General features: G+C 34.5%; 1 protein-coding gene across 3 annotated transcripts; it reads right to left on the bottom strand.

Annotated features, from left to right (window-relative positions):
* Positions 1-4,171: 4,171 nt before the first annotated feature.
* Positions 4,172-22,048, bottom strand: LOC110095838 (ribosome production factor 1). 3 transcript variants are annotated; one of them, XM_020821548.2, is made up of 12 exons: positions 21,913-22,048; positions 21,527-21,768; positions 21,334-21,414; positions 12,744-12,839; positions 12,583-12,666; positions 12,427-12,496; positions 12,259-12,341; positions 10,352-10,431; positions 10,064-10,162; positions 6,086-6,191; positions 4,490-4,579; positions 4,172-4,385 (listed from the first exon to the last, which is right to left on the bottom strand). In XM_020821548.2, exons 2-12 carry the CDS (start codon positions 21,749-21,751, stop codon positions 4,347-4,349), a joined length of 1,053 nt encoding a protein of 350 aa, XP_020677207.1. In that variant the 5' UTR covers positions 21,752-21,768; positions 21,913-22,048; the 3' UTR covers positions 4,172-4,346. The 3 variants fall into 3 exon arrangements, with proteins under 3 accessions (XP_020677207.1, XP_020677206.1, XP_020677208.1); XM_020821547.2 differs by having other exon boundaries at positions 21,527-21,801; positions 21,913-22,031; XM_020821549.2 differs by having other exon boundaries at positions 21,527-21,790; positions 21,913-22,031.
* Between the last annotated feature and the right edge of the window lie 5,634 nt (positions 22,049-27,682).

The following is a 27,682-nucleotide window of genomic DNA, read 5'->3' as shown; positions in this document are numbered from 1 at the left end:
AGTTTTTGTATATTGCCAAAATCCTCTCCAATAAAGATTATCAAAATAAAGAAATTGCATATATTTCTTATCCAAGAAGGAATGTCTATTAAATCACATTTAATGAGTTTAATTTTTGTTGCGAACTAGAATATACGCGGCGATAGAGTTAAAACACTTCCGTCTCAGCGTTGTACGAACATCTAGTACACAAACAGAGGAGAAATGGCAACACCAGGATTTTTACGTGGAAAACCTTGAAAGAGGAAAAACCACGGGGCCACTCCCAATTGAAATAGTTTCACTAGTGTTCGCTTGAAGTACAAGAGGCTGACTCGTCCTTAAAATTTAGGACGATCAGATTACAATGAATCTCTTTAGGATTGAAAGTCAGTTACAACGTCGAGCAGAGTTCCGGCGTCACTTGGAAGTCTGGTAGAATTTTGGCGTCGGGCAGAATTCTGGTGTCACTTGGGAAGAATTCCGGCGTCACTCGGGCGCCCGGGAAAATTCCTTCATCACTCGGGCGTCAGGCAGAACTCCGGCGGTGGTCAAGGAGGAGTTATTCCCTGCTATCCTTCTCTTCACTTCTCCTCTTATTCTCTCCTTTTTGCTTGGGTCTCCTCTCATTTGAAATGAGTGGTCTATTTATAGATTTCTTGGAGTGGCATATCTTGTAAATAGGTGTGAGATCATGAGCAAATTGGGAGTGGTCGAATGGACGGTTGATATTGAATCCCTTGATCGTGCATCGTTCGTCAGACATTTGAAGGTCTTAATGATGTCGGAATTCGACGATCTTGGGCTCGTTGGATTCGTCTCGTTGAGCCGCTTGATTTGACTATAAGCTCGTCAAATTCGGAAACCGTTTGGTAATTCAAATTGTCGTACAAACTTTCCAACAGCGCTTCGGGTCCTTGATTTGGACTCATTTCGTCTTGGATTGAGTCGAATTTGGTGTCGTTGGGTTCGTATTCCGAGACGCTCAGTTTGATTGTAAGTTTGCTGAAATCGAAGTTCAGGTGATCCCGAATTTAATTTTTGAAGTTTCCGGGTTGATTTTGCCTCGAGATTCGTGCTGATCAAGATAATTTTTTGATGATATATCAATTTTATTGTGGGGGGTTTTGAGGAATATTAATATGAGATTGATGATTATAATTAAACTTTATTTTGTGTGTTATTTACCTCCCTCTTATAAGCATTTTTATAGCATAATATTTTATGGAATAGATATAATTAGTTTAAAGGATTTTAAGAATTAATTTCATTCTAAAGATGATTTTGTTAAGCGTTTATGGTTAGACCTTTCAAAAGAAGGTTTTATCTCCAATGGGAGTACAACTTGAATTGGTTCTGATTTATTCCATTTAGAATTTATACTTGATTTGACTTTATTCGACTCTATTATTGTTGGAACTTGAACCGAATTGAATTGCTAGAGAACCAAAGCAACATTAAACCATCTTTTTTGGCTTAATTCTCGTGTCCAATTATATTCTTGGTTTTGACATTATTCTGTCTTATTGGTGCCTTTCAAGGAAGAAGCATGCTTCAAATTTTATTTTAAACAAGGAAAGATTATTAAAATTTCATATTTAAATCCCATCAATAATATAGCAAATAAATATCAATTAAACAAAATTAGACTAGATGGCATAATTGTAAATGTTTATGTTTTAAGCAATTTTCTTGCAAGAATTCAAGTTAATATACAAGTGTTCTGCTGAGGCAATTGCAACTATTAGTATATTCTGAATTCAAAGTTTTTATATTGTATTTAAAGGTTGGAGTAGCTCCAATGAAAGATAAGGTTAGAGAGAGTCGTTTTAGATGGTTTGATCACTTAAAATAGCGGTCTTCCTATGACCCAGTTAGGAAATTAGATGCATTAGATTTGACTTATGTTAAGAAAGGTAGAGGTAGACCTAAAAAGACTTGGTTAGAAAATATTAGAAATGATCTCTGTTTATTACCTTTCATGTGTTGTTATTTCTTTTACTTGGCTTGAGAGATTTCGGGTTTCTTTTTTTTTTTTTTTTTTTTTGTACATTTATAAGGCTTATTCATGGTGAATTGGTGTTTTCTCTCCTCTCCTTCGAACATAAGTTTATTTTTATTGAAGCATGTAAATTTTAATGTTTTTTTTTTCGAATTTTTATTTCTTTATTATTATTTTATGTGTTAATCATAATATTCATTTCTGGTAGATGTCTAGACATAAAAATTAGATTGTTTTCAAACTATATGTTTGTTTGACAATCTATCGGAATTAAGCCCAACATCGGCCTTGAATTTCTCCCTACAAAGATGACTAATTATTCAGTGCGGACACCGTATGAAGAGACCCGTCTGGATTTGTTGCGCTTTTATTGTCTTTTTATTGTGCTTTTGCAAAAAGACAATAAAAGTGCAACAAATATTTAATATTTATTAAATAATTGAATATTTGTTTTGCTTTTACTGAGTATTTGCAAAAGTACAGTAAAAACGCATTCATAATTGAATATTTATTGCCCTTTTGCAAAAACGCAATCAAAGGGCAGTAAAAATGCAGCAAATCCGGACGGTTCTCTCCACCCAGTATCTGTCTGTACAAAATAATTTATCCTACATGAAGATATTCTTCGACTGTAGCAAGTACAGTAGCTTACTGCTCATATCCTTATTCCAATTTTTATCTCTTTATTATTATTTTATGTGTTAATCATAATATTCAGTTCTGGTAGATGTCTACACATAAAAATTAGATTGTTTTCAAACTATATGTTTGTTTGACAATCTTTCGGAATTAAGCCCAACATCGGCCTTGAATTTCTCCCTACAAAGAGGACTAATTATTCTGTGCGGACACCATATGAAGAGAACCGTCCGGATTTGTTGCGCTTTAATTGTCTTTTTGATGTGCTTTTGCAAAAAGACAGTAAAAGTGCAGCAAATATTTAATATTTATTAAAGTATTTGCAAAAGTACAGTAAAAACGCATTCATAATTGAATATTTATTGCCCTTTCTCAAAAACGCAATCCGGAGCTTACTGCTCATATCCTTATTCCTAGTGTTATCCCAATTATATAAGATTAGCTAAGTGAGAACTCTTTCTTATTCATTTTGGTCCGTTCATGTGTAAATTTTTGTAGTTTTTTAGATTTTTTTTTTTTAATTTTCTTACTAATATCTAAAATTCATTCATTTTGTTTTTATTTCTGTTATATGCTAATTCTATATTGTTATCTTAATATTCCATCTTTTGTCCTTCATTAATAGAAGAACTCTATGGATATAATTCTATATTCTGTCTCAATAAACGCTCATTAATACTTTTGACAATATAAATACTATGTAAATATTCAATAAATACACAGTAATTTAACAAATACTCATAAAATATTTAATAATTCTGACAATTGAGTATTTATAATTACACAGCAAATATTCAATAAATACGAAATAAATTCAGATGATTCTTCTTATAGAACCACCAAGGATATTAATGTGCGCTGTTTTGATGCGATAAAAAATTTGAAGGTTTTGTTTTGTGCTGTTTTGTCAGAGTATATATTTTATTACTTGATTATTAAGTATTAATTATAAATAAATAACTGATTAGAAAATTTAATATGAATCTAATTCTCATTGTTAATTTATAAAAATTATTAATGTAAATGAAAATTATTTGATATTCTTCTACTTAAAACTGAAAGATTATATTAATTATACAGTTAATTTTTATTTCCATTTATTTATAATCAAACTGAACTAATCAAATTAAAGCTCGGTTCAATATAATTTGATTTAAAAAATAATTTAACAGTTTCAATCTTAAATTTGAATCATAAATCAAATCCATCAAACTCCTTAAATAAACACATTATTTCCTCAAAAAAAAAAAAAGCCTACTTAGCCTTCAAAATTCTAAGGTCGGTTGACCAAAAAATGGTCTATAAAATAAAAAAATTCATGATAATGACAAGATTAACTGTCGCATCAGCATAAGTATTTATACGTTTTAGTTTTAAATTTGTTGAATAATAAATTACTAAATTTGTATTTTAATTTGATGATTTTTTTAAAACAATCTTTCACAACTCTGATTTTGTTCAACTAAAATTTTATTTGGAACAATTTTTAAATTTTTATATTATATTATTGTTTTAAAAAATGATAAAAAAAAAAATCGTGATAACTCATGATTTTATGAGCAAAATCTATAAATAAATAAGTTCAACCAAAAAAACCAGAAGAGGATATTTTTACCCTTACATCATGGACTTTCACATTAATATATCTAACAATTATTTCTTTCAATAAAATAAAATTTTCAAATACAGCAAAAATAAAATTCTGCTAAACCTGCATCTCCAGGTGCTATAAGAAAAATCTCCTGCGACTTGTGTCCATATCCGCCTAAAATTTTGATTGTAAAATGCGAAGGATTGCAAGAGATTACCATTCTGTTTATAGAGCTAAAAAAGAAAAGAATGTGATGGTAAGGCAAAGTGCGAGTGTACCTTATGGACCCATTCAAATTCTCCGCCCTTTGAATCAAATGTTCCATGCTGCAGGGTAACTAATTTCAGCGTGAACCGAGGGCCACATTCCTGCATAAACCAAAAGAACCACGTCAGAGAGAGAGATTTTTCTCCTGAAATCAAGAAATTATTCTGTGCGGACGCCGGACGCAGCTGTACGTTTGGAGGCGAATCAGGTACAGCAACAAGCCGCGGTATTGAGTAGTACCAAACTGAGGTACCGAGCGAAGGGATGACGTGAAGCATTTTGGTTGATCTCTAAACGATATTCGATGTCCGCACAGAATAATTTTTCCATTAATTCAGCAGACTATAAAGCCAACGAGAGAGGAAAGAGGTAAAGGCACTAAGTAGATGCAAGAGGAAAGCTATATACGTGAATGCTTAGATATCAATTATCATAACTGCTTGTACTGCTACATAAGATGCATGGATTATAAATACCCCCAGGCCCACAACCAACCCTTTCACAGCTGCGGATTTCAGCAGCCGCATTGAAATAAGGGATGAAAGCAGTAATATTTTTGAGCGAGACAACGCAGGATTCAAGCCAAGGCAGGATTTAAGAATTAATTAAGATTACATTTTTATTACTTTTTAAGTAATTTTTAATAAAAAAATTTCTAATTCTAAAAAATTTTATACTAAAAAGCTGCTTTAGAAATCGATAAAAAAGTTGTCTCAAACGAAGCTGAAGATAAACAAACAATTAAGCATGCAAAGTTGTCTCAAACGAAGCTGAAGATAAACAAATAAGCATGCACACATCCTACGGTGAGATTAATTATTCTGTGTGGACGCCGATCGCCGTTTGAAGACCAACCAAAATGCGCCACATCACCCTGCGCTCGGTACCGCCAACGTGATGCATTCAGGTTGATCTCCGAACGACGTTCTGCATCCGGTCTCCACACAAAATAATTTCTCCTGCGGTGGGGTAGAGCAAGACAACAAAGTAATCTACTAATTAAAATACACTTTCAGGCAGTTCATCGAGACGGATCTTTCGGCATGCGAAGGTAGTCAACAACGAAGAGTGTTGAGTAGATGCCCACTCCAATGACTCGATAACCATTTCCAGCAGCAACTTGTGCCTCATAAGGTACAGTTAATGGAACGACGCTTAACATAGCAAAATATACCAAAAAAAAAACAAACAAATATTAAATATACTCATCATTATCCATTTTTTTCATTAAAAAAAAATAATTGACCTTTTATTTACTATTCAAGCAAAATTATCGTACTTTCATAATACCCGGATAAAAGTGATCTAGTTCTATCATTTGTTTTATGGAAAGTGATTAGTGTCATATTATATTTATAAATAGGTATTTCGTGGGAGTGCACTGGGCATTGTGTAGAGCTTAATAAATCATGGCCGTTAAAGTACATGATCAAATGACTAGTGCATGAAAGTTAGCTTTTCGAGATTGTAGAAACTCAAAAATTCGAGAGTAAACAATGTGCATATTTATAAGAACGCAAATAAATTTAATGTCAGAATGAAAGTGATCAGAGGGAATCAATCGAACTGACTAATAACAAAGAAAAAACAGAGATTTGAACGGGTACCTGCAGGCGTGCAATGACTCTCCCCTCAGTGTTGATCTTACTTTGGGCACTCTGAGCCTTTTTATCCTTTGAATCATCCTTTTTCTCCTTGCTTTCGAAGATATATCTGTGCAAACACTTAAGCGTGATTAAATCCAGATTTCCAAAGCGGCAATTCCAAAAGGAATAAAAGGAACATAAATATATTTTCAGCACAATTCTTCTATATCACTGTCTTGTTTTAGATTTGTAATAATTAGAGAGACGATCAACAGCCAGTTCTCAGGGAATTAAAGGAAAAACAGCAACGAGATAGGCAAATCGGAGTCTCAAAAAATGCAAATAAATCTAAGCCATCTATACTTCACTTGGTAGTTAATAGACAAAACTGCATAGCATTAAACAAAACCTCACAAGAATCTTTGGCAGTAATATAATGGCTTTTTAATAGGTCATAAACCAAAATGACAAGGAACAAAATTTTAAAAAAAATAAATAAATAAAAAACCTTTCTTTTTTAACTAATCTCTATATAAATGCATCATAAGTTTATAACTACATGTTCTTAGCATCAAACATTTTCTTAATTGCTCAAACTAGCTTTTGCAAGTTCGTCATTTATCGTATGCTTCAGCATCAGCACAAACTTAGGCTTCGTTTCGGACGGCTTTCTTACCACTTATTAAAGCAATTTTTTAGAACAAAAATTTTAATTTTTATTTTTGTTCTAAAAAGTTGCTTTAAGAAGCAGTAATAAAGCCATACCAAACGAAGCCTTAACCACAGGTTCTTAGCATCAAATTCGTAATTACTCAAACTAGCTTTACAACTTCATCAGTTATCAAATACTGAAGTGTAGCACCATCCCAAACCTTAAATTATCCAACTGCATAGCCAATACGTATCATGCACGATCATTTAACAAATATATATGAGCCAATTGATGAATGGCAAACAGTTTAATGGGAGAACCAAAGCCCAACCCCCTTGTACTGAACCATCAGATAAGGTGTTAATGTCTTAATGTGTGTACATAAAGCTATTTTAGGATTGTTGACGTCCAGAAAATTCTGGAGGAGAATCAATCACACATGTTCTAATTTCCTATCAAGTTCTCTTTTTTGACTAGCTTGATTTTACTACAAGACATATCAATCCATTTAGAACTGTGACTCAATCCAACTCAAATCCCCATTTGTGCCCATCTGGTTCCTGTAGATCAGTATAAATATCATCAGAACTCTTCTGTTTACTTTATCCACAACTCATAATAGCCTACTAAAGCCACCTAATATGTGCAAAGGGCCTATCACCTAACACCAGGGGCCTACAACTACCATAAATATTGCACCTCTATTACCTTGACTTTTCTACACACAAAAAGCCTTCAGGGTCTCCCATTAAAGCCAGCGACTAGATTGAAACCAAGTAATAGCTAATGACCAAAAGTATAGATCTGCTACTTCATTCTTATCAAAGCTTCCTCATATGGCCTTTCCCTCAAAGACTCCATGTTAAGCCTTTTAGGAAACTTCCCCTTTGCAGCCCTGTCGCTAGTCAGACCACCTCTTGAAATCTCCCTCAACAATGTTCCACTAATTGATGAGCTCAGCCACGCGCGCATTCTCCTATCCTAGTTTTCTACGGTACTGGCCCATGTGCATTTTAAGTGACATCTCATAAAATGTTTGTATTTGCAGATACACGTTTAAGGCACATACACACCTTTCTTGAAGTGGTATAAGCCCCAAGCATTTCTTATTAGCGCAATACAGGGGTTAGCACTAACCCACAACTATATAAAATATGCTTGCCTTTGCAGGTATCTCGAATCTCCGCGCACATCTTTCTTGGCATAGTGGGAATCTAGGTATAGCTCCAATGTTGCGCACTATCTATAAATATATTTCTTGGCATGGCAGGTTATACAACAAAAATATGAGACTTCCTGCATTATATCATATAGATACTTCTTTGAATGGTGGGATGTCCCATCACACTTCTTAGTAATCCTTCATAGAAGTGTAAAAGTGTTGCCACAATTTCTAAAAATTATATTAAATACTCATATGAATAGTATCTTCCTTTGCATTTATCTCATACCTTCATATACTATTTTTCTGACGTGGTGAGAAGACGTACATTCTCTCAATGTTATGTACTACCTATACAAAACCTTCTTTGGTGTGGCAAGATAAACACAAAAATATGACCGTGTTGCCTTATATACCACATCATATGTATCATTCTTAATGTGGTGGGATAGTCCAACATACTTTTAGAATTCCCTCTATGAGTATGGAAAAAAATTATAATAAATCATTTACAACAAACTAACGGTGACAGAACATGCAAACCAAGGCATACGATATAACTAGAATATTACTAAACATCAAATAAATAAGTATGAGACCAAAAACATTTAAAGAACACGTAATAGCATAAACAAGATGGAAAAATACCTAAAAAACAACTATGCAAATCCTAAAAAACTACTCATGGATGGGGAATAGAACTCGAACTTGAATCGAGAAACAAGTGAGCAAAGCTCCTCATGCCTCCTCCCAAATTATAATACAATTAAATACAACTATAAAATCTTCAACAAACTTAAAAAGATTATTAAGTTAGAGGTAGTCCTTCACAAGGTTGCTAAGGGTATACCTTACCTAAATAGACCCCACAACTCAAGTCAAATCACCTTAAAAATATAAATTTTGAATATCAATTATAAAACTCCTCAAGAATACAAACACAGAATGAAGCCCCCATAGATTCCTTGAATGTATAGTGAACAATCATTCAAAATCACCTTGACTAATTTTTAAAAATAACACGTGCATGTAACCAACCTAATTCATTCGTTCGATGCCTTGACAACACAATAAGAGGATACCTAGCCTCAATCTTGAGGGAGTTGACAAAGCCTACAAAAGCGAATGCGATGAGTTAACTTATGTGTGCTCTGAAATATAGTGATAGAATATTTACTAAAATTTTTGGTCTTATATTTGCATAAGGCTTATAAATCATTTATAATGAATATTTATTTCAAACCGTCTCACCTATAGGACGGAGTCAAAAGATCTACTATTGAGAACCTCTTCATTCGAAGCCATAAGTCTCATATTTAGGTTTCCAAGCAGTAAAACCTAAATTATAGGTCTACCCGCATTCAAGATTATAAATATTGATCACTTGCGTCTCCATTAGCAAAGTTGTAATCCTCATGCTCTAATAAACATTAATGCATTAATCATTCTAAACTTATTTAGTTTCAAGCAACCATTGACCCTCTAAATGAAAGGTTTGTTACTCCCACTTTCATGCATCTCTACTAACAAATTTATAAGTCCCAGCCACTCGTAAAACTAATACTATATAATCAAAGACACAAATGAACCTGAATAGCCTCGCCTACAGGGTGAGGCTATATGATCCACCATTGGGCATCTTTCAATCTATAAGATTGTAAAACACATATAGGCCTCTCCAACATCAGAATAATAAGATCACCCAAATCCATTAACCAGTTTTGGTTAAAAAAAATTTATGACTATTAACTATAAAGTTTAGGATATTAGATTAAAAGCAAAAAGATAATACCCACAAGTAAAAAAAATTAAGAAAAAAGATATTAAATAGGTCATTATCGACTTAAAAAATGGGGTGGCATGTCAACCCAAACAAGACCCGTTTAACAAACAAGTAAAAAAACCCGACCCGAATTGGACCTAGTTATTAAACGGGTCAACCCAAACCTAAATTTTTCTAGTATGGTCATTTTATGACACCCCTACCATATGCTACTAATTCATCATGTAAAACAACAATCGTTATCACACTGTATTAAAACTTGCATACTATCTTCATGGTTTAGACTTTAAAAACTTTTATGATTTAAATATGAAACATATAAGCATTTTTTGAAGGACCACATTAGCTTCTAGAAAAAAAATACAAATTCATGAAGAGATCTTTGTGATGGCAATAAAATACCTGTGATGGCGAAAAAATATGAAATCTCTTTGGTTATGAAATGTTACAACTCGACGGCCCCGAAAGAAAGGCTCTTGAGGGAAAAGTGATTGTATCATCCTGTGTAAAATGCATAAAATAAAGGGGGGTGGTCACTAATGATATTCAGTGATATCTAAAATAATATATAAATAAGTATATGACGAATGGAAATAATAAAAGTTAATATATATACGTTGATCCCTGACAACTAATCATTCAAGGAATATAGAGAACAACTAATCATTCAAGGAATATAGAGAAACTCACCTGCCAATTCGATATCCTAGGCGAGTGGTGAAGTTGTTCAGTACTAACTCTGGCTTGTGGCTTGTAGGATTCCCATGGTGCTAGATATATTTTAAGGAAAAATAAAAATACTTCAGGTGTTGATTTGAGTTGAAATCATAAACTTTTTTTTTTCAATGAGCACATTCCTTCACTATATGCAATAAAAAATTTCAAATACTTACACCCAAAAAAATAACAAGGATGTATTTAAACAAAATAAAAAATAAATACATAACTAAAGCAGCAAAACAAACTATTGCCTTTTCACCTCAGGAAGGCATGGCAGTTTAAAATTTACCACAATCATTCTATAAATTAAAAAAAAAATGTGGAATTGCTAGGCCTAGTTAGGACTCATGTCTTGGTTGAAGGTAATTTTAGAATTCAAACACAATAATCATATAAACTAGAGAACATAAAAATTTATAATAACATGGGCCCAATTTGGATTTGCATCTTGATGCAATAAATGGAGTTATTGATATCCTTTGTTTGACAGGCTTCACTTACAAGCCCAACACCCAAAATCCAACCAATCTCCAAATCCATAAATGGGAAGCCTGCCTTGGTCTTTGACCATGCATTGACCTAGTCTCATAAAGTACCTTGCCTTAAACAACATAAACATAAATTGACTCACCAAAAGAAACTCAACTAACTCAAATCAAACCCAAACTAAACCCGGTTAACCATAGGATCACTTGAGTCAAATTGATCATCATAAACCTAGGAAACACTTTAAATCAATACCCTTCCAATAAACTCATAGAAGTTTATATCTACCTCCTGTGATAGTACATCCTTACCCATATAAAAGTTATTTTGAAGCCCGCAAATTTTTGGTGAATACAATAGAGGTTTTATTTCCAACAAAAGTCTTAATAAAGTTTTAATACAAGATATTCAACATAATTCTAATGATCAACACCCGAACTATAAAGGCTAGCTTGGTGAGGGCAAGAGCTATCATCCTCAAGTGTAGGAACATTCTCTAAGAACCTCACTTTCGTAAAAGTTGTACAATAAAACTAAATCAAGTATACTATATTGTAAGAATAAGGTTGTTATCAGTATTGCATGGAACCCTGTCCATCATGATCAAATTAAACGAGTGGAAGTTTATCGACACTTTATTAGAGAAAAAATTTTCAATGAGGATATGTGCATGCCATATATTTCCTCATTAGATTTGACTGTTGACATCCTAATAAAAGAAATAACTAGACCCAATATTTGAAAAAAAAAAGTATTGACATACTTTATGATGCTTACAAATCAACTTGAAGGGGAAGTGGAGCGCCACTTGCCACCCAATCCAAAAAGGAGAAAAGAACAAATGTTGTTTCATCTTCTACATACTTGGAGTGTTACCTATAAAATTCAAATTGACATAGGCCTGGATTGCTGCAGTTTTCTCCCAAGATGGCAATTCCTGCAGGAAATACTCCTTAACAGCTACATTTTTCGATTGAATAGTTATAACTTTTCAATTTTCCTTTCTTGCTATAATTTCTTCTGTTTTTCACCTTTGAAAACCACTATTTATATGGGCCAATTTTCAACCAATGCCTACACTTTTGGGTTAAATAGTTCTAATTTTTCAATTTTCCTTTCTTGTGCTTTCTCCTCTGTTTTTTCACCTTTGAAAACCACTATGTATAGGGGCCAATTTTCAACCAATGCAAGTAAATATTCCATTATTTTGTCTCTCTTCTCTTCTACATCATTTTCTAACATAATAAAAATTATATTTCAAAAAATCAAGTAATATAATAGCAAAACCAAATAAGTCTGAAGTCGGTAGTTTTTAGAAAATTTTCATTTAAAAAAAAAACTTTTGTTGTAGAGTTTAAGGCAATGTTAATTCAAAACTGAAATTAAATTACCTTAATATCCTTGCGCAAAACAAGATTAGAAAGCTTAAAATGTGCGGTTGGTCCATCAGGCAAGTTGATTATCAGTAACGCATCTGGAAAATTAATAATTAGGGGAAAAAATAACACTAACTATTAATACAACAAAAAACTTTCATAAAAGAAAAATATAAAAAACACCTGGTTCTCGACGATTAGTGTGGACAACTACAATAGATGTGAACTCTTTGTTTTTGGCATATTCTACAATCTGAAAGTAAACAAAAGTGGTAATATTACAGAATAATTACCTCATTATGAAGAAATAAAACAAAAAGTCATTTTCTAGCGTAATACCTTTTTGAGTTCATGCGTTCCTCGCTTATAATAGTGGGCATTTGGAATAACAGTCATCAGCTCTTGTATGAAAGCAGGTCCTCTCTGTTAAAAATGGAAGAAGATTACCTGTAGCAAACCTTGACTATGCTAAAACTATATCCACAAAAAGGTTAACTTACAGTGGAGTTGAACCGGCATGTGGTGATCAATATTTTTGGAGGTATCTCTAGTTTCAATATCTTGCTGAATTCATCAGCATCATTTGCTGCAACCAACTGTGCCCGCAAAAAAGAAAATAGAAACTCAAAAAATAGGAGATAATAAAAAGCAGCAAAGAATTGGACAATTCACACATGAAAACCCTTTTATAAGGAATATAACGCACTGAAATGAGACGGAGCTCAATCCATCAGAACTTGTGAAAAATGCTTTATTGGGGGTGATATCAAAGATTATGAGATCCCAGTAATTATTATTATTAATTTTGAGAAAATGCATGTGATTTTGTTTGATAAGCAGTAACTAGTTCTTATGCGTTCTAATATGAATAAAAGCATCAGCGTCATTTGATAATATACAACAGTAACACAAAAGCCTAACAATTGGATTTCCCAAAAAACAATAATTGCTTCAGCCACAACTACAGGCAACAATTTCTTCTATAATAATTCTACAACTAATTTTAGAGAAAGCTGTAACAACCTCATATGGACACCTTTATTCTTTCTACACCATAATTTGTTGCAACAACAAAATTTTAAATTTCAAAGATTTAATCTATTAGGCAAAAAGGTTATGGAAATTAAAAGGGGAAAAAGAAGAGACTAAAAGTATCAATTTTAATAATTCAACATAAAATGTGTCAATCAGTTCTTTAAGAAAAAAGTAATAATTGAAGGACATAATTGTGGGAAACAAATGCAACAATGATGAAAACTAAAATCAAGGAACACTGGGATCCTCTTTTTCACAACTCATTTTCATGCTATAAAATCAAAAGCTTCACAATATGAGAATTTATATTTTAATTAATCCATCAATATTATTTAACTTGAATTTCGATTGACTTTTTTTATTCAACGATGCATATACATTCTTATAAATTATAAAGAGTGAGATGCGTTTCTATCCTTCATGTTCTGGATTGGATGTATTGTCACTGTTGCACGAAAGTGAATTAAAAATACCCCTTTATCTGGAAGCAAGAGATGGAAAAATCATTTTTAGCAAAGTGCTCAATTTTTTGGTTGTTCGGTTGATTAGAGTTGTCTATGGCTAAGTAACATCTAACATAACGCATTGTCTCAAACACCAAAAAGTCTGAATGAAATTGAATAGGTCAACAGCTGGAAACAGAAGAAAAAGAAACTCATTCCATATCACTTTCAAACAAGCTAAGCCTCCAAACTTTTCAAGAACAACATTACAACTTGCATTTCCACTTGCTACAGGCAACCAACAAGGCCTTATATGGAGGAAGAGAATTGATCCGCAGCAAAAATAAATAAATAAGATTCTCCTTCCATATCAAAGCCTAACAAGACTAGCCCTCAAACTTTTTCAAATGTCATGAAATATAATCTTGATTAGACAGTTTGGTAAGATGAATTAAGACGAGAGTCGCCATCAAAGTCCATAGGCCCAAAATTGCTTGACACGAAAGACAAACTCCTCGTGTTTTTACTTGAGAAAATCATTGCTAAAAGAACATAATAAATGTAATTGTACATGAAAGTTCTACAAAGACAAAAAATATAACATTCGTAATGCATTCAACACAAATTGCTAGAGTTGAAAATTATCATCCAATTTGCAATGATATATTAAAACTAGCCTTCACAAGATAATATTCATTTAACTAAGTTTCTCAGCAATAGTAAACCTTCACATTTATAATCAGAAGCAAGAAAACACAATTTATCATAATGCTCAAGTAATACCACGTTCAATGAATAGAATGTTTTTTTTTTGGGACATTTAGGCCATTTAAGGCAAACTCACACACACAACGCATACACATAGACTCGAACCCTGGACCTCTTAGTTGGAAGCCTAAGCTCTCAACCAATAGGCCAAGCAGAGTTGTGTAATGAATAGAATGTTACCGGCATCAAAAAGTAAATCATAAAAACCAAAAGCACAGATAAGGCGATTTAATCATTATATATTTGAGAGAATTCAAAATAAAATTCTCATTTAAATCTAATAAAGAAAGGTCATTTCAAATATTTTCTAACCAAGTCTTTTTAGTTCTACCTCTACCTTTTCTTAACATAAGTCAAATCAAATACAACTACTCTTCTAACCAGGTCATCGGAATGTTGTCGTTTTATGTGACCAAACCATCTAAGACGGCTCCCTAATCTCATCTTCCACTGAAGCTACTCCAACATTCTCACGTTATGCTCGTTTTGTATCCTGTCTCTAAGAGTAAAGCCACTCATGCACCTGAGCATCCACATCTCTGCAACACTTAACTTAATATTATATTTTTCTTTTAATGGCCAACATTCTGCACTATAAAGCATTGCAGGTCTCACTGCCATCTTACAGAACAGAAAGAAGGCCAAAGGAATAAAAAAAATGAACTTAAGGATTTCCTTTTTTACTTTCTTACTACAAAAAAGGGACAAAAGTAAGGAAAAAAAATTATGAACTTTTTAGTGCATGATGCACACCATATGTGTAAGAACAATCAATACAAAAAGTGTTATTTTACCATTTTAAGTAAGTAGCCAAGGTTAAAAAGAGCACTTGAGTTAGGAATATGGTGTGAAAGCTTAGTGCGCTACCAACGAGATACCAAGATTCTCACATATTGACAAGCATTTCCAATTAAAAATGCAAGACACTTGAGTGGCATCACATACTGCCTAAGGATATAAAGTATTAATGCCTCAATAAAAATGAACAACAAGAAGACCAACATCCTATCTGAGTAAAGAAGTGAAAGTTTGAAAATGAAGGCTTAGTTTGACAGTTGGCACTATAGCGGTGGCCCGCTCACTAACTAGTCCTCATGCTTTCAGGGCAATGCTGATGCAGAATCTACCAACCAAGTGCAACTTCATGCTACCATCACAATCAAGTGGGATATAAGTCCCATGAATGTCCACAACAAAAGGCCCTCCACCTAGCTCATGAAGATTTTAAAGATGGAGACCAACATCAAAGTAAATAAGGCATTATGGGAAATTCTAAACTAGGCGAAGGGGAGGACAAAGATCCTCTCATGTGCATAATTAAAAATATTTTGCTAACCCAACCATAGAACATCACTCAATGTCACTTCATAAGGTATGTAATGTGATCGTGGATAGTAATAAATGCAAATATATTGTGTAGAAGGCACTCATCAATGCCTTCAAGCTTCCAACCAAGAATGATCCATGTGCGTACAAGATCGAGTGACTTAAGAAAGGATATGAGACCTGAGTCACTAAAAATATGTCGGGTATTGTTGTCTATCAAAAAATTTTATCGAGATGACATCCAATATGATATATTGGATATGTATGCTTGCCACCTCCTTGGACATCCCAGGCAATATGATCTTAATTTGTTTCACCGGGCAAGGAAAACAACAACACTTTTCATTGGCTTGACAAGCAAATCACCTGGCTACCTTCACCGCAAAAGTTGGAAATCCAATCTATAACAACAAGCCTTTATCCCACTATGTGAGATCAACGACATAAATAATTTTTTTTTCTTTTGTGCCCTATTAAGAGTTAAATTTTCATTTAAATCTAATAAAAAAAATTATTTTTAATACTTCATAAGTCATAACCTAGTCTTTTTATATCTACCACTACCTTTCTTAGCATAGTCCGGATCTAAAACATCCACTCTCCTAAGAGGAACATCAGAAAGCCGACATTTTATGTGCCCAAGCCATCTAAGGCAGCTCTCTCTAATCTTATTTGCCACTAAAGATACTCCAACCTTTTCACATATTGATGATCTCAAGACCCAAATTATGTTCTGAGCTGAAGCATAATTAAGTGGTTATGTAATCAGTTGCTAAAACATCTCCTTCTGCAACTGTATCCATCCCACAAGAAGCCCAACCCAACTGGACAACCATCCCACAATGCAATCTCCCAATATTGCACTTGATCTTCCGTCTCTATAAGAAATACAACATTTAATCGATTTTCTTCCGAGAGCGAGTCCTCCTAATCTACCACACTCCCACCACAACAACAACATCAAGCCTTTATTCCACCACATGGGGTCGGCTACATGAATCTCTATTCTCCATTGTGTCCTGTTAAAAGTCAAATTTTCATTTACATCTAATAAAAAAAGACATTTCTAATACTTTCTAAGCAATTCTTTTTAGGTCTACCTCTACATTTTCTAACATAAGCCAAATCTAATACATCTACACTCCTAACAAGGTCAACGGAAGTCCAACGTTTTATGTGACCAAACAATCTAAGGAGTCTCTCTCTCATCTTATCTGCCACTAGAGCTACTCCAACCTTTTCACATGAGAATCAAAGCATAAAATAGCGGCCCATGCTGATGTGAAACGTAATGCATGGAAACAAGAACTGCTTGGGGATTTTAATATAAGATTATTAAAATTTTGCTAGTTAAAGAATTAATGCTTACCCAAGTTAGGTTTTCAGAATATCAAGTCGAAATTATGTAAGGCATGCGGTTACAACTAGATTAACGAGACAATATCAAATTGACAACATATAAATAGAGAGTAATGTTATGGCGAGAAACAATAATCCACGGTTAACAAATAGAACTCTTCACCTTGGGTCCCTCGCTCACGCTCTTGACGGTGGAGCTTTAACGGAGGAAGATTGAGAGCAAACCGAGCGATGCCACTAGGAGACAAATGGCGCCCAAAGTATAGTCTGTTGGAGAAGTAGCCAGAGGCGGGTAATCCACGGGATGACTAGTGAGCATCCAACGTCCGGGAAGAATAAAATCCATGGTCGATCTCAGGATCTGCCATGCACCGATGACGATGAGGTTGGGAGAGGAAGTTGTATTCTTCTCTTAGCTTCAAGTTTCATGAGCAACTAAGTTTTCCCAAGAGTGGGGATGCAAGGGAGGGGGAGCGGCCAAGGTAGGGAGAAGGGGAAGGGGCGACTTGAATGAGGAGCTTGGATTAGGCTAGGAGAGGAAATCTGAAATTAATTTCAGATTTCCTTAATTTGAGTTGGGCTCACATAACTTCAATTTTTGAAATTTGAAACTTAGACGTTAGGAGGGAAAGTGGGAATTAATGGGGCTTAATTTGGAGCATTGACTTAAGCTCCTAATTAAGGAACGGAAGTAATGGGTGGCCGGTCATAGAGAGGGAAGAGGAAGTTTTGGAAATTCTGAAATTAATTCAGATGTAAGTGGTTTTGGAGGAATTTAATTTGAATTTTGAATTCAAATTAAGGAGGGATTGGGAGCTTTAATGGGAATTAATGGCAAAGCCATCAATGAGTGGTCGGCGGCATTGAGAGAGAGGGAGAGGGGTTAGGGGGAGACTAATTGCTTTCCAAATAAGTTGAGATCAAATAGGAGGGAAATTAATAATTCCCCTCTAAATGAAACTTGGATTGGATTCAAATTCGAAATCTTTCCTTATTTGGAATTTAGCAAATATAAAAAGTTTTTGAATTTCAAATTTACTAACTCCTCCCTTTATTGCAAGAATCAAATTAGGGAGTCATTATGACGATTAAAATCATCATAATGAATTTGGGGGAAGATGGGGCCGGCGGTCAAGAGGAAGGAGGAGAGAGCGTCGGGTGAGGGGAAGGGGAAGGGCTTGGCTGTCGGTGGGAGCTTGAGGTGGTGGAGCTAGGGAGGGCTTGGGGGGGAAAAGAGGAGGCTGGTGGTGGCAGGGGAATGGGGGCCGGTAGCTAGACGGTCAGTTGGTGGCCGGTTTGTGGAAGCCGGCGGCAAGGGGAGAAGGGAAGAAGTGGTGGAAGATGATAGAAACCAAGAGCTCTCACAAAGAGGGTTGTTGGGTACTTCGATTGAGCCTCTCCTAGGCTTCCTCACTTGAGAACTCACAAAGAGAACTCTAGAACTCACAAAGAGATCCAAAATCAAAGAAATTTCATATCAATATTCATCATCTCATACAATGCATGAGGCCTCCTATAAATAGGCCAAAGTGAAACAAAACTAAAAGACATAAATGCCCTCGGGGCTACAATATCAAATGACCACCCATAAGGGTAAAACAGTAAAACTGAAAAATAAAATAAACTACTACATAAAATGACTCAAAATAAAACTCCTGATCGTGGCCGTCGATCTCCGGCGTCTCTGATGGCACACCTGTCGAAATCGCTGACGATGTCCTCATCACATTCTCACGAATATCCATGAGGTACAAAACATCCATGAACTTGGCACATTCTATCATCCATTAATTCATAATTTTAGCTTCCTTGTTTCCACAATCACTATTTGCCTTAAAAAATAATTTTTTTGTTGGAATCATGAGCAGAAACAAGTTTTCTTATGTTAAAAGAGGAACTAAATTTCACTCCTATTCTCGTCCTCCCAAACTTTGATCATGTCTTCAAAATTGTGGATGACATTGGCATGATCTGCACCAATGTCGTCCTTACACGAGGGGAGGTAGATCTAATTTTTCAATAAGAACTTAACTAATGCTGCGCAAAAATGGACAGCCTCTGAGCAAGAACTTTATATGCTTATACGAGCATTGCAACATTCAAAGCAATATTTAATCCAAAAGGAATTTATTTTACCCAATGATCATCAAGCTCTGAAATACTTAAATTATGAAAACATGTTATCTAGGATGCATGCTCGACGGATTCTCTTCTTACAAAAGTTCAATTCAAACATTGAGTGGGTCAACTAAATCGAGTGGATGATGCTCTCAACCGCCGAGCCTCTATACCTCACATTACAAACCAGGCTTGTGGGGCATGATGCTCTGAAGAATTTGTCCGTCGATGATGAGAATTTCAGCAACATATGGGACTACAACCATAATCAAATCCATTTTGGTGATTACCGATACAACAAGGTTACCTCATTAGGACAAATCAGGTATGTATGCTAAGAACTTCCTTACAGGAGTTCCTTATTCATGATCTATACATTAGCAAACTAGCGACCTATACAGGGCACGACAAGGCTATTGTAGACATCGTAAAAAAATTCATTTTGCCGCAAATACAGCAAAATATTACCATTTTTATGCAACAATGTGAAGTGCGTCAAATCACAAGGAACAATCTCAAAATTTAGGCATATAACTCCATTACAAATATTAAGCAATATTTCAAACTAAATAAGTAAGACCTTTGTTTTGGGGCTACCGTTGATGCAATGCAAGAAAATCTTGGTGTTTGTGGTTGTAGACTAATTTTTTAAGATATCTGACTTCATTATATGCCAGAAGATTGTCGATGCTATTAATATAACCAACAACTCTTCCAATAAGTGGTCGGATAGCATGAGGGCCCTAAAATTATAACATTAGACCACTACATTAAATTTGTGTCATTTTTGGCAAGTGTTATGTGGAGGGTCCGAACCATTTTGACATCTAGTAGTGCTTACCATCCCCAAACCAATAGAAAATTAGAGTTAGAGAATTGTACTTTCGGATCCATGATTTGTTGCCTAGCCGAAGCAAGACTCAGAATACGATATCAAGCAAATTCTTGAGCCATTTTTGTATTCAATAGTATGATACATTACTTCGTTGGGAGGTTTCTATTCTTGATTTGTTTACACCAAATTCTATGGTTGATCTTATCACCTTACCACCCATAGTCGTGAATAAGAACTTTGGGCACCTCACGGATGGCATAAATCACATTTCACGGTAAAATGTGTAGCAATAACTTGAAGAAGCCAATGTAAAATATAAGCCAATCCCAGATCAATACTATTGACAAAAAATATTTCGTGAAGGAGACCTTATAATGGTTCACCATAGGAAGCATCATCATCCTGCCGGTACCTACAATAAACAACAGGAAGAGTGGGCATTTCCCCATCAAAAGGAAGCTTTGAGATAATGTTTATATCATTGATTTGTCAGATGAAATGAAGATATCCAAAACTTTCAACATGAAAGATATATTACAGTATCATCCTCTAGATGATGCCAAAGTCATATGAAGTGAACTCATAGTCAAGTTCTTTAAGAAATGGGGAGAATTTATGCAATCGCCGCAACCAATATTAAATCCTAAACTTAATACAAGATGTTAAACCTTTTTTTTTTTTTTGTATTAATAGTTCTGATAGCCTTTCTACATTTTGTTTTTCCCTAGTTGCAACTTTCCCACCTTTCTACTGTAGTAGAGGTGTTTACGCATTTCCATTTTCAGCAAGCAAATGTGTAATTAGTGACCAAATATACAAAACTTCATATACAGTTTCTTTGGTTTCTCACTTTTCCTCGTGTTTCTTTGTTTTCACTGTCCCAGCTACACTAGGGTAGCATGCCACCACACCACGCCTAAGCAGCACAGTTAAACAGGGCATGAGCATTTAGTTCTAGAGTTTTATAATTGATTACAAGTTCAACCACAAAAAATGAGAAAATCCCTCTTTCTGAGGAACGCTCGATCAATTATCTCAAAATAAGCAATGCATTTACTATTCAAACAAAGAGAGAAAAAAAAAAAACGCTAGCTCACAATCTGCAAAGCTTCTAAACACCAAACAACCATTGCAATAGTTATTTCCCCAAATTAAACTTCAAAAGAAAAATCCTTATATGAAAAATAAATTCAGAGGCTTACACACCTCTTCATCATTAGGCTTACAGACAGTCTCATCCGGCTCCCTTGTATTCTCGATCGTCCGAGGAATCTTCTTTGGCGGCGGCTGCATTACACAAGAATAAAAAAAGCAACGATTTAATGAGAAAACAGAGGAGAATTTTTTAATCAAAGGGAGATGAAAGAGAAGACCGGGCACAAGGAACATGGCAGCTCACCTCCTCGCCAAGCTCGAGAGCTCTGTTCTCTGCAGCTTCACGGGCCTTGGCTTGCTTCCGCTTCTCGGACTTCTTATCGCGTTTAAGATTGGCGTACACTTTGCTACGCTTCTCTTTGTTCCTAATCAGAGACGGGAGAAGCTTTGCTTTCTTTATCTCCTCCCCGTCCCCTCTATCTCCTGCTGCCGACTCTGAAGCACGATCCTTACGCTTTCCGGCAACCATTTCGCTCCCCTTCCAATCTGTTGGTAGCCCGATGGAGTCCTTTTCAATTACTAAACCAATCACTCGATTTTAGGAATAAATCCCGGATTTACTAAATCCTAGGTTCGGCGGATGGACGGGTTTTGGCTGAAGAAGGTCGCGAAAGGGAAAAAGATGGTTACCTTGGCAGCGAGCGAGCTGCCGTGGTGACTTCCGATCCGACGTCGTCGAAGGAGGCGAAGACTCTTTCAAAACACTACTTCGGCCGCGAGAAAAGCATTAACACAGAAGGCAAAGAAGAAGAAAAGGGAACCCTAGGCGGCCCTACCATTTAAATTATAAATTATTCTAATTCAGCTTAATTAGTTTAATTTAAAATATTAATAATTAATTAAATAATTAACAGTATAAATTATAACATAATAATTAGTTAGAAATGAAATATTTAAATAGTTAATTTGATAATTAATGATATCATTTGAAATAAAAATTGTATTAAAAACACTTAAATAATTAGTAGTATATTTGGTAATTAAAAATTAATATAATTAACTTAATTAACATAATTTGAAATAAAAATAATTAATTATATAGTTATAATGTAAATAATAATTAAATAAATAGTTAGTAGTAGAATACTTAAAAGAAATTATTGAGATAATTAATAATTAAACTTAATTAAGTAACACTTAAATAATAAATTAAATTATTAGTAGGAGTATTAGTAAATAATTAGTTATTTCAAATAATAAATAAATAAATAATTATAAAATTACCAATATAATTAGAATACCTAAATAAGTAAATTTATAATAAGTATTATAATTAATAATTAAATTATTTAAAAATTAGATAGTTTCTAATTATATTATTTATTAGTATAACTTATTTAATAAATAATTTATAATTACATGTAAATTAAATTAAAAACATATTAAATTTAATTTTAAATTAACTAGATTGAGTTGTCAAATAATTTCAAAAGATTTAACTATATTGTCAAATAGTTTTTAGGATTTAAAACATTCAAGTCATGTTTGGATGCAGGATTTAGGTAGGCTTTAGGCAAGATTTAGGTCTTTTTTTGGGACGGCTTTCTTACTATTTTCTAGAACTTTCTAGTATAAAATTTTTTAATTTAAAAAATTTTTGTGCTAAAAAACTATTTTAGAAAACAATAAAAAAGTCTAACCAAACGAAGCCTAAGCTAAGTCAAGATGAACACAAAAAAATGCAAAATTAAATCTCACGATAAGTCTAAGTTGCACTTCACGACATTTTCGCCATTTTTGCCCTAAATCCCACATTTTGTAAATCCGATTTTTTTGTCAGATTTAAGGACTTAAGCTTTGTTTAGGACGTCTTTCTTACTGCTTCTTAAAGTAACTTTTTAGTAAAAAATTAAAATATTTGTAATAGAAAACTACTTTAAAAAGCAATAAGAAAGTCATCCCAAATAAATCATTTTCAACTTTTTTTTTTAATTGGGCATTAAAATATAATTTTAATATAAGTGAAAATTGATTTAAAAATCTTTGTAAATACTTTAAAGTTCAAGGTTTTGGATTGTGCCTTTGCCCAATGATAGCATTTTTAAGAAAAATGCAATGCAATGAATTTCATTATTGTTTGATATTTGTAATTGAGAAATACTATACATTATTATTTTTTCTATGAATTTTTTTAAAAGGTTCAAACCAAAAGAATTATAGACAAATTTTTTTATGAGATATTATATTCATATATTTTTTTAGGTTGCTTAAATTTATAATAAATTGGTAGCATGTGATCTACAGATAACCTTCATTGCTTGCTGTGGTATGATTTTGAGCAGCTCTAATTCTTTGAATCTGATGGTTAGTTTTGTGGTTTTTGCTATTTTAATTGTTGATTTACCTTCAGAGTTTGAATGTTTACAGAGATATGTTTTTGGAACTTTGCCTGTTAATCAGTACTCATATTGGGTCTTGGCATATAAATCGCGGGCAGAGCAGGCAGACAGCGAGGTCATGTTTCGAGTCAGGTCATTTCCGGGTCAATTCGAACCCGATCTAACTTTTGAAATAAGTCGATTTGTCGAACCCGAATCCGACGGATTTTATTGGTCATATTCGAGTCGGATTTTTGGATCGTGTCAAAGTGTCAAATATTGACATCTCTAATTGAAGCGATGCTTTGTGTTATTATTCTCGGAGTTGGTCTCGAATGATTAATTGCATGCCACTAATTATTATTGGGTATTTTATTAATGTAGGTATCATTTCATTGCTTCAATTTTGGGTCTTTTTGGCTAACCTTACATTTCCTTATTGTTTTCAAGTTTATTCATAAATATATTGGTGGATCAACTCATGATGCCTGTTAGGTGAGTTTTTTATTTTGTTTTATGGCCATACTAACCAATGGCACTTGCTAAATGCGCTCGCCAAGCGCATTCACCAAAGGCACTTGTCATGAGCGAGCTAAGTTTAATATGCCATGACACATATATTTATCTTAATTACTCCACATCTCTCTAACAATTTAATATTGTACTATTTTATTATTTTTTAGGTGTAGCTTCTCTTGTAACTTTTCAAAGCCTATATATAAAAGGGTTTGGAGGTATTTTTTAGACCTTTTCTTAGCTATGAGAGCATACGATATTCAATACATATATATTTCTGCTTATTTATCATCTCTCTTTCTTAACCCAACAGCTTAGCTAGTTTTGATAGTAAAGTCAATGTGTCTTTCATGAATAGATTTTGATGAGGTCATCAATAGGATATTTCGGCACGTCTATCAAAGACGACCACGGAGATCGACGACCACGATTGCGAGCCTTTATTATTGATTTTACTTGTACCTTCAGTTTTTTATATTATGCTTTTATTTTCGTAGTTTCCCATTTTACCCCTGAGGGTAGTAGTTGCTTTTGTAGCCCCAAGGGGCATTTTAGACTTTTGCACTTTATTTTCTTTGGAGCCTATTTATATGGCCATTGTATCTTGTATGAGGACTATTGGATAATTGAATGAAAATTACGATTGTGTTCTCTTTGTGAGTGCATGAGGATCTCTGTGTGAGTTCTTCAAACTTGAGATCTCTTAGTGAGTTCTCAAACCTTGTTCTTGTTTTCTTTCTTGTGTTATTTACTTTCTCTTCCCCGCCCAAAATCCTCACATCATCCCCTAGTTGGCAGCCGAACCCTTGGCTTTTCCCCTCCCACCCGTCGGCCAACCTAGCCCCACCGTCCGCCAATGGTGCCGCCGGCCTCCCCTCACGTCCACCCTCCCACCACCACTCTCCCTCGTAGCCGCTCTTGAATTGAAATTTCAAATTTTGAAATTCTTCCATTTTTGGAAAGTTTTCATTTTTGGAAGAATGAATGAATTGAAATTTCGAAATTTGAATCAAATTGGATTTATTGGATGATTGCCTAGTCATCATCCTTGAATAGAAATCCCCTCCCTCTCTCCCTAATTTCCTCTCCCTGCACTCAACCCGCCGCCCCCCTTATTATGGCCCCATTAATGGCCCTCATTAATTCCATTAATCCAAATTGAAATTTGAAATTGATTTCATTTGGATTTCCCTCCCAACCCAACCAAAACTGAAATTATTCTCAGTTTTCACACTCAAACCCTCTCCTCTCTTCCCCCATTGCCGCCGGCCCCCTTGGGTTTCTTTCCCCTCATTAATTCCCCATTAAGGAATTAATGAAATTGAATTAAGGCTCAAATTCCTCCCTCCAAAACCCCCAAAACTGAAATAATTTTCAGTTTCTACCACCACAGCCCCTCTTTCTCCTCTTCTCACCGCCGGCCTCCCCCTTGGCACCCGGAGCCGCCGGCCTCTTCCTCCACCCTTTCGAGATCTTGCTTGCGGCGACCTTCCGGATCCACTCCAAGGATGCATGGACGAACCCGAGTGGAACTACGGGTTTTAATACGATTGCAACGGAAGAGTCAACATCTTGCGGTCACAATTCTTTGACGTCGGATTTGATTTCGACGATACCGTCGACGAATACTTGGACCGAATCTTGCCGGCGCTTGTAGACTCCATTGACGAACACTTCTCCATCTACACTTGGATTATCAAAGGTCGATCTACCGTGCCTCCTCCGCCTCCGAAATCCTCTTCCATGGCAACGTTCCTTGGTACCTCCATCTTAGTGGCAACCTCCATGCTAGTTTGGACAATCTTCCGTCGCTTAGCTTAGTCTCCGTAGGAAGAGAGTGTTAAAGGTCTCAAGGTGTGAACAACTTGGTATTAATTGTGGGATTTTTATTTACTAGCCTTTGTTTTATTTTTTTTCTTCGCATTTGCTTAAAGAGTTTAGCTTTCTTGTCGTAATTTCTTTGCCTAGCAAATTGAACACCGCGAATTACATATAATTGACTTAACTTTGATGCATGATTAGATAATTTGTGGAGCTCAAATTTAATTCTCTTTTAATTTCCTGTGTAACTCCTTCATCGCATCACATCAGATTTGAATTCAAGAACCTCTTAAATGCGGTGAGCATGAAGTGATACCATTGACAAGAAGCCAAATACTATGATTTGTCAATATGAATCATAACTTTATAACCCACCATGACCTGATGGAAATGGAACAAAGAATCACAATAATGATACATAGAGCATTGAAGGTGACTCCCTAGAGAGAACCCATGCGTGAATAAGCCAGAAGGATAGCTCCATTGCTCAAAGAACACATTATAGCGATAGAGCATTGAACTCAAAACAAGTGGTAGATGAGATCTATTACCACAATTGCAAAGAAGAATCCACTCCCCACCTTGATAAGTGAGAATAGGGAGTCTAGTGATCAGGATATGATGACAGGAGCCACCCTTTTCTCGAAGATTGACCTTAAGATTGGGTACCATCAGATCTGGATCCGACCAAGTAATGAGTGGAAGTGTAATTTTTTAATTAAGCATCAGCCTACGCATTTAGTTCTACATCACGTAGTTTATGAAAATCAAAATACCTCAGTGAGAACTACACATGGGGAGGTTAAATATTGTCGACCTTATTGCTTACTTTGAGTCAGCCACCTCACTGAAGAACACAACACCGCATTGAAGTGTCATCTATTCTTCGCCACCTTTAAGGACTCAACCCTTCTGGTGGTTCTCATGCTTTCCCCTTGGCATCGTCATATCATTTGTAGCTTGTAAAAGGATTTTTGTCACACAATTCGCGAGCACCCAGAAGCCCTTTAAGAGCTTCAACATTAATCATTCCAATCAAAATCAAAGAAAAAGGAAAATAATTGATGCTTAAAAGTTTTATCATTTCAAAGAAATATTCAATATGTTCATCCTCAAGCTTTATTTGAAGTCTCAATTAGTGTCATCTCTCTCCATCTCTTAATAAAGCTTTAAATTCATGTTTTGACATATATTATAAAACTTGCATTGCAGAGATTAAATTTTGTTGATTTACTGGTTATAGCTTTTAGTCACAATCAAGTGTTTCAACACTTTTAGAAAAAATTCAAGTAAATTAGGGAATTGTGGGTTTTCCTCACTCATATAGGAGAGGTGCAGCAGTTGTACTTGTGGTTGGCAAAGAGTAAATTGTATTTTGGTTTAAACTTATCTATTAAGGAGAAGAGGGTGTTATTTTTTATGTTATTTTAAATTTTATATGTTATATGTGTAAATAATAAAATTTATATGTTAAACGTATGAAGTCTATAATTTTGAGTGTTGTGTATATAAATCCCCCTAGAATAAAATCAACCTAGCAGCAAGCAACTACTGCAAAAATGGAAGAAATATTCCCACTTAAAGTGGAAGATTTGACAGACAATATGGCACAACTTGTGTTGTTCTTCCTGCTAAACAATGAGGTTTTCCCAGCTTTCTAACATGAAGTATACAAATGAAATGAATCATACCATATTAAAATAAAATCAAATTCACAATGGAAGTTATGAAGAGCAATTATTTTA

This window comes from Dendrobium catenatum, unplaced genomic scaffold (genome assembly GCF_001605985.2).
Source record: "Dendrobium catenatum unplaced genomic scaffold, ASM160598v2 fragScaff_scaffold_542, whole genome shotgun sequence".
In the NCBI taxonomy this organism is placed as follows: Eukaryota; Viridiplantae; Streptophyta; class Magnoliopsida; order Asparagales; family Orchidaceae; genus Dendrobium; species Dendrobium catenatum.
Note: the sequence above shows the minus strand (reverse complement) of the source record. Positions and strands in the feature narration are given on the sequence as shown.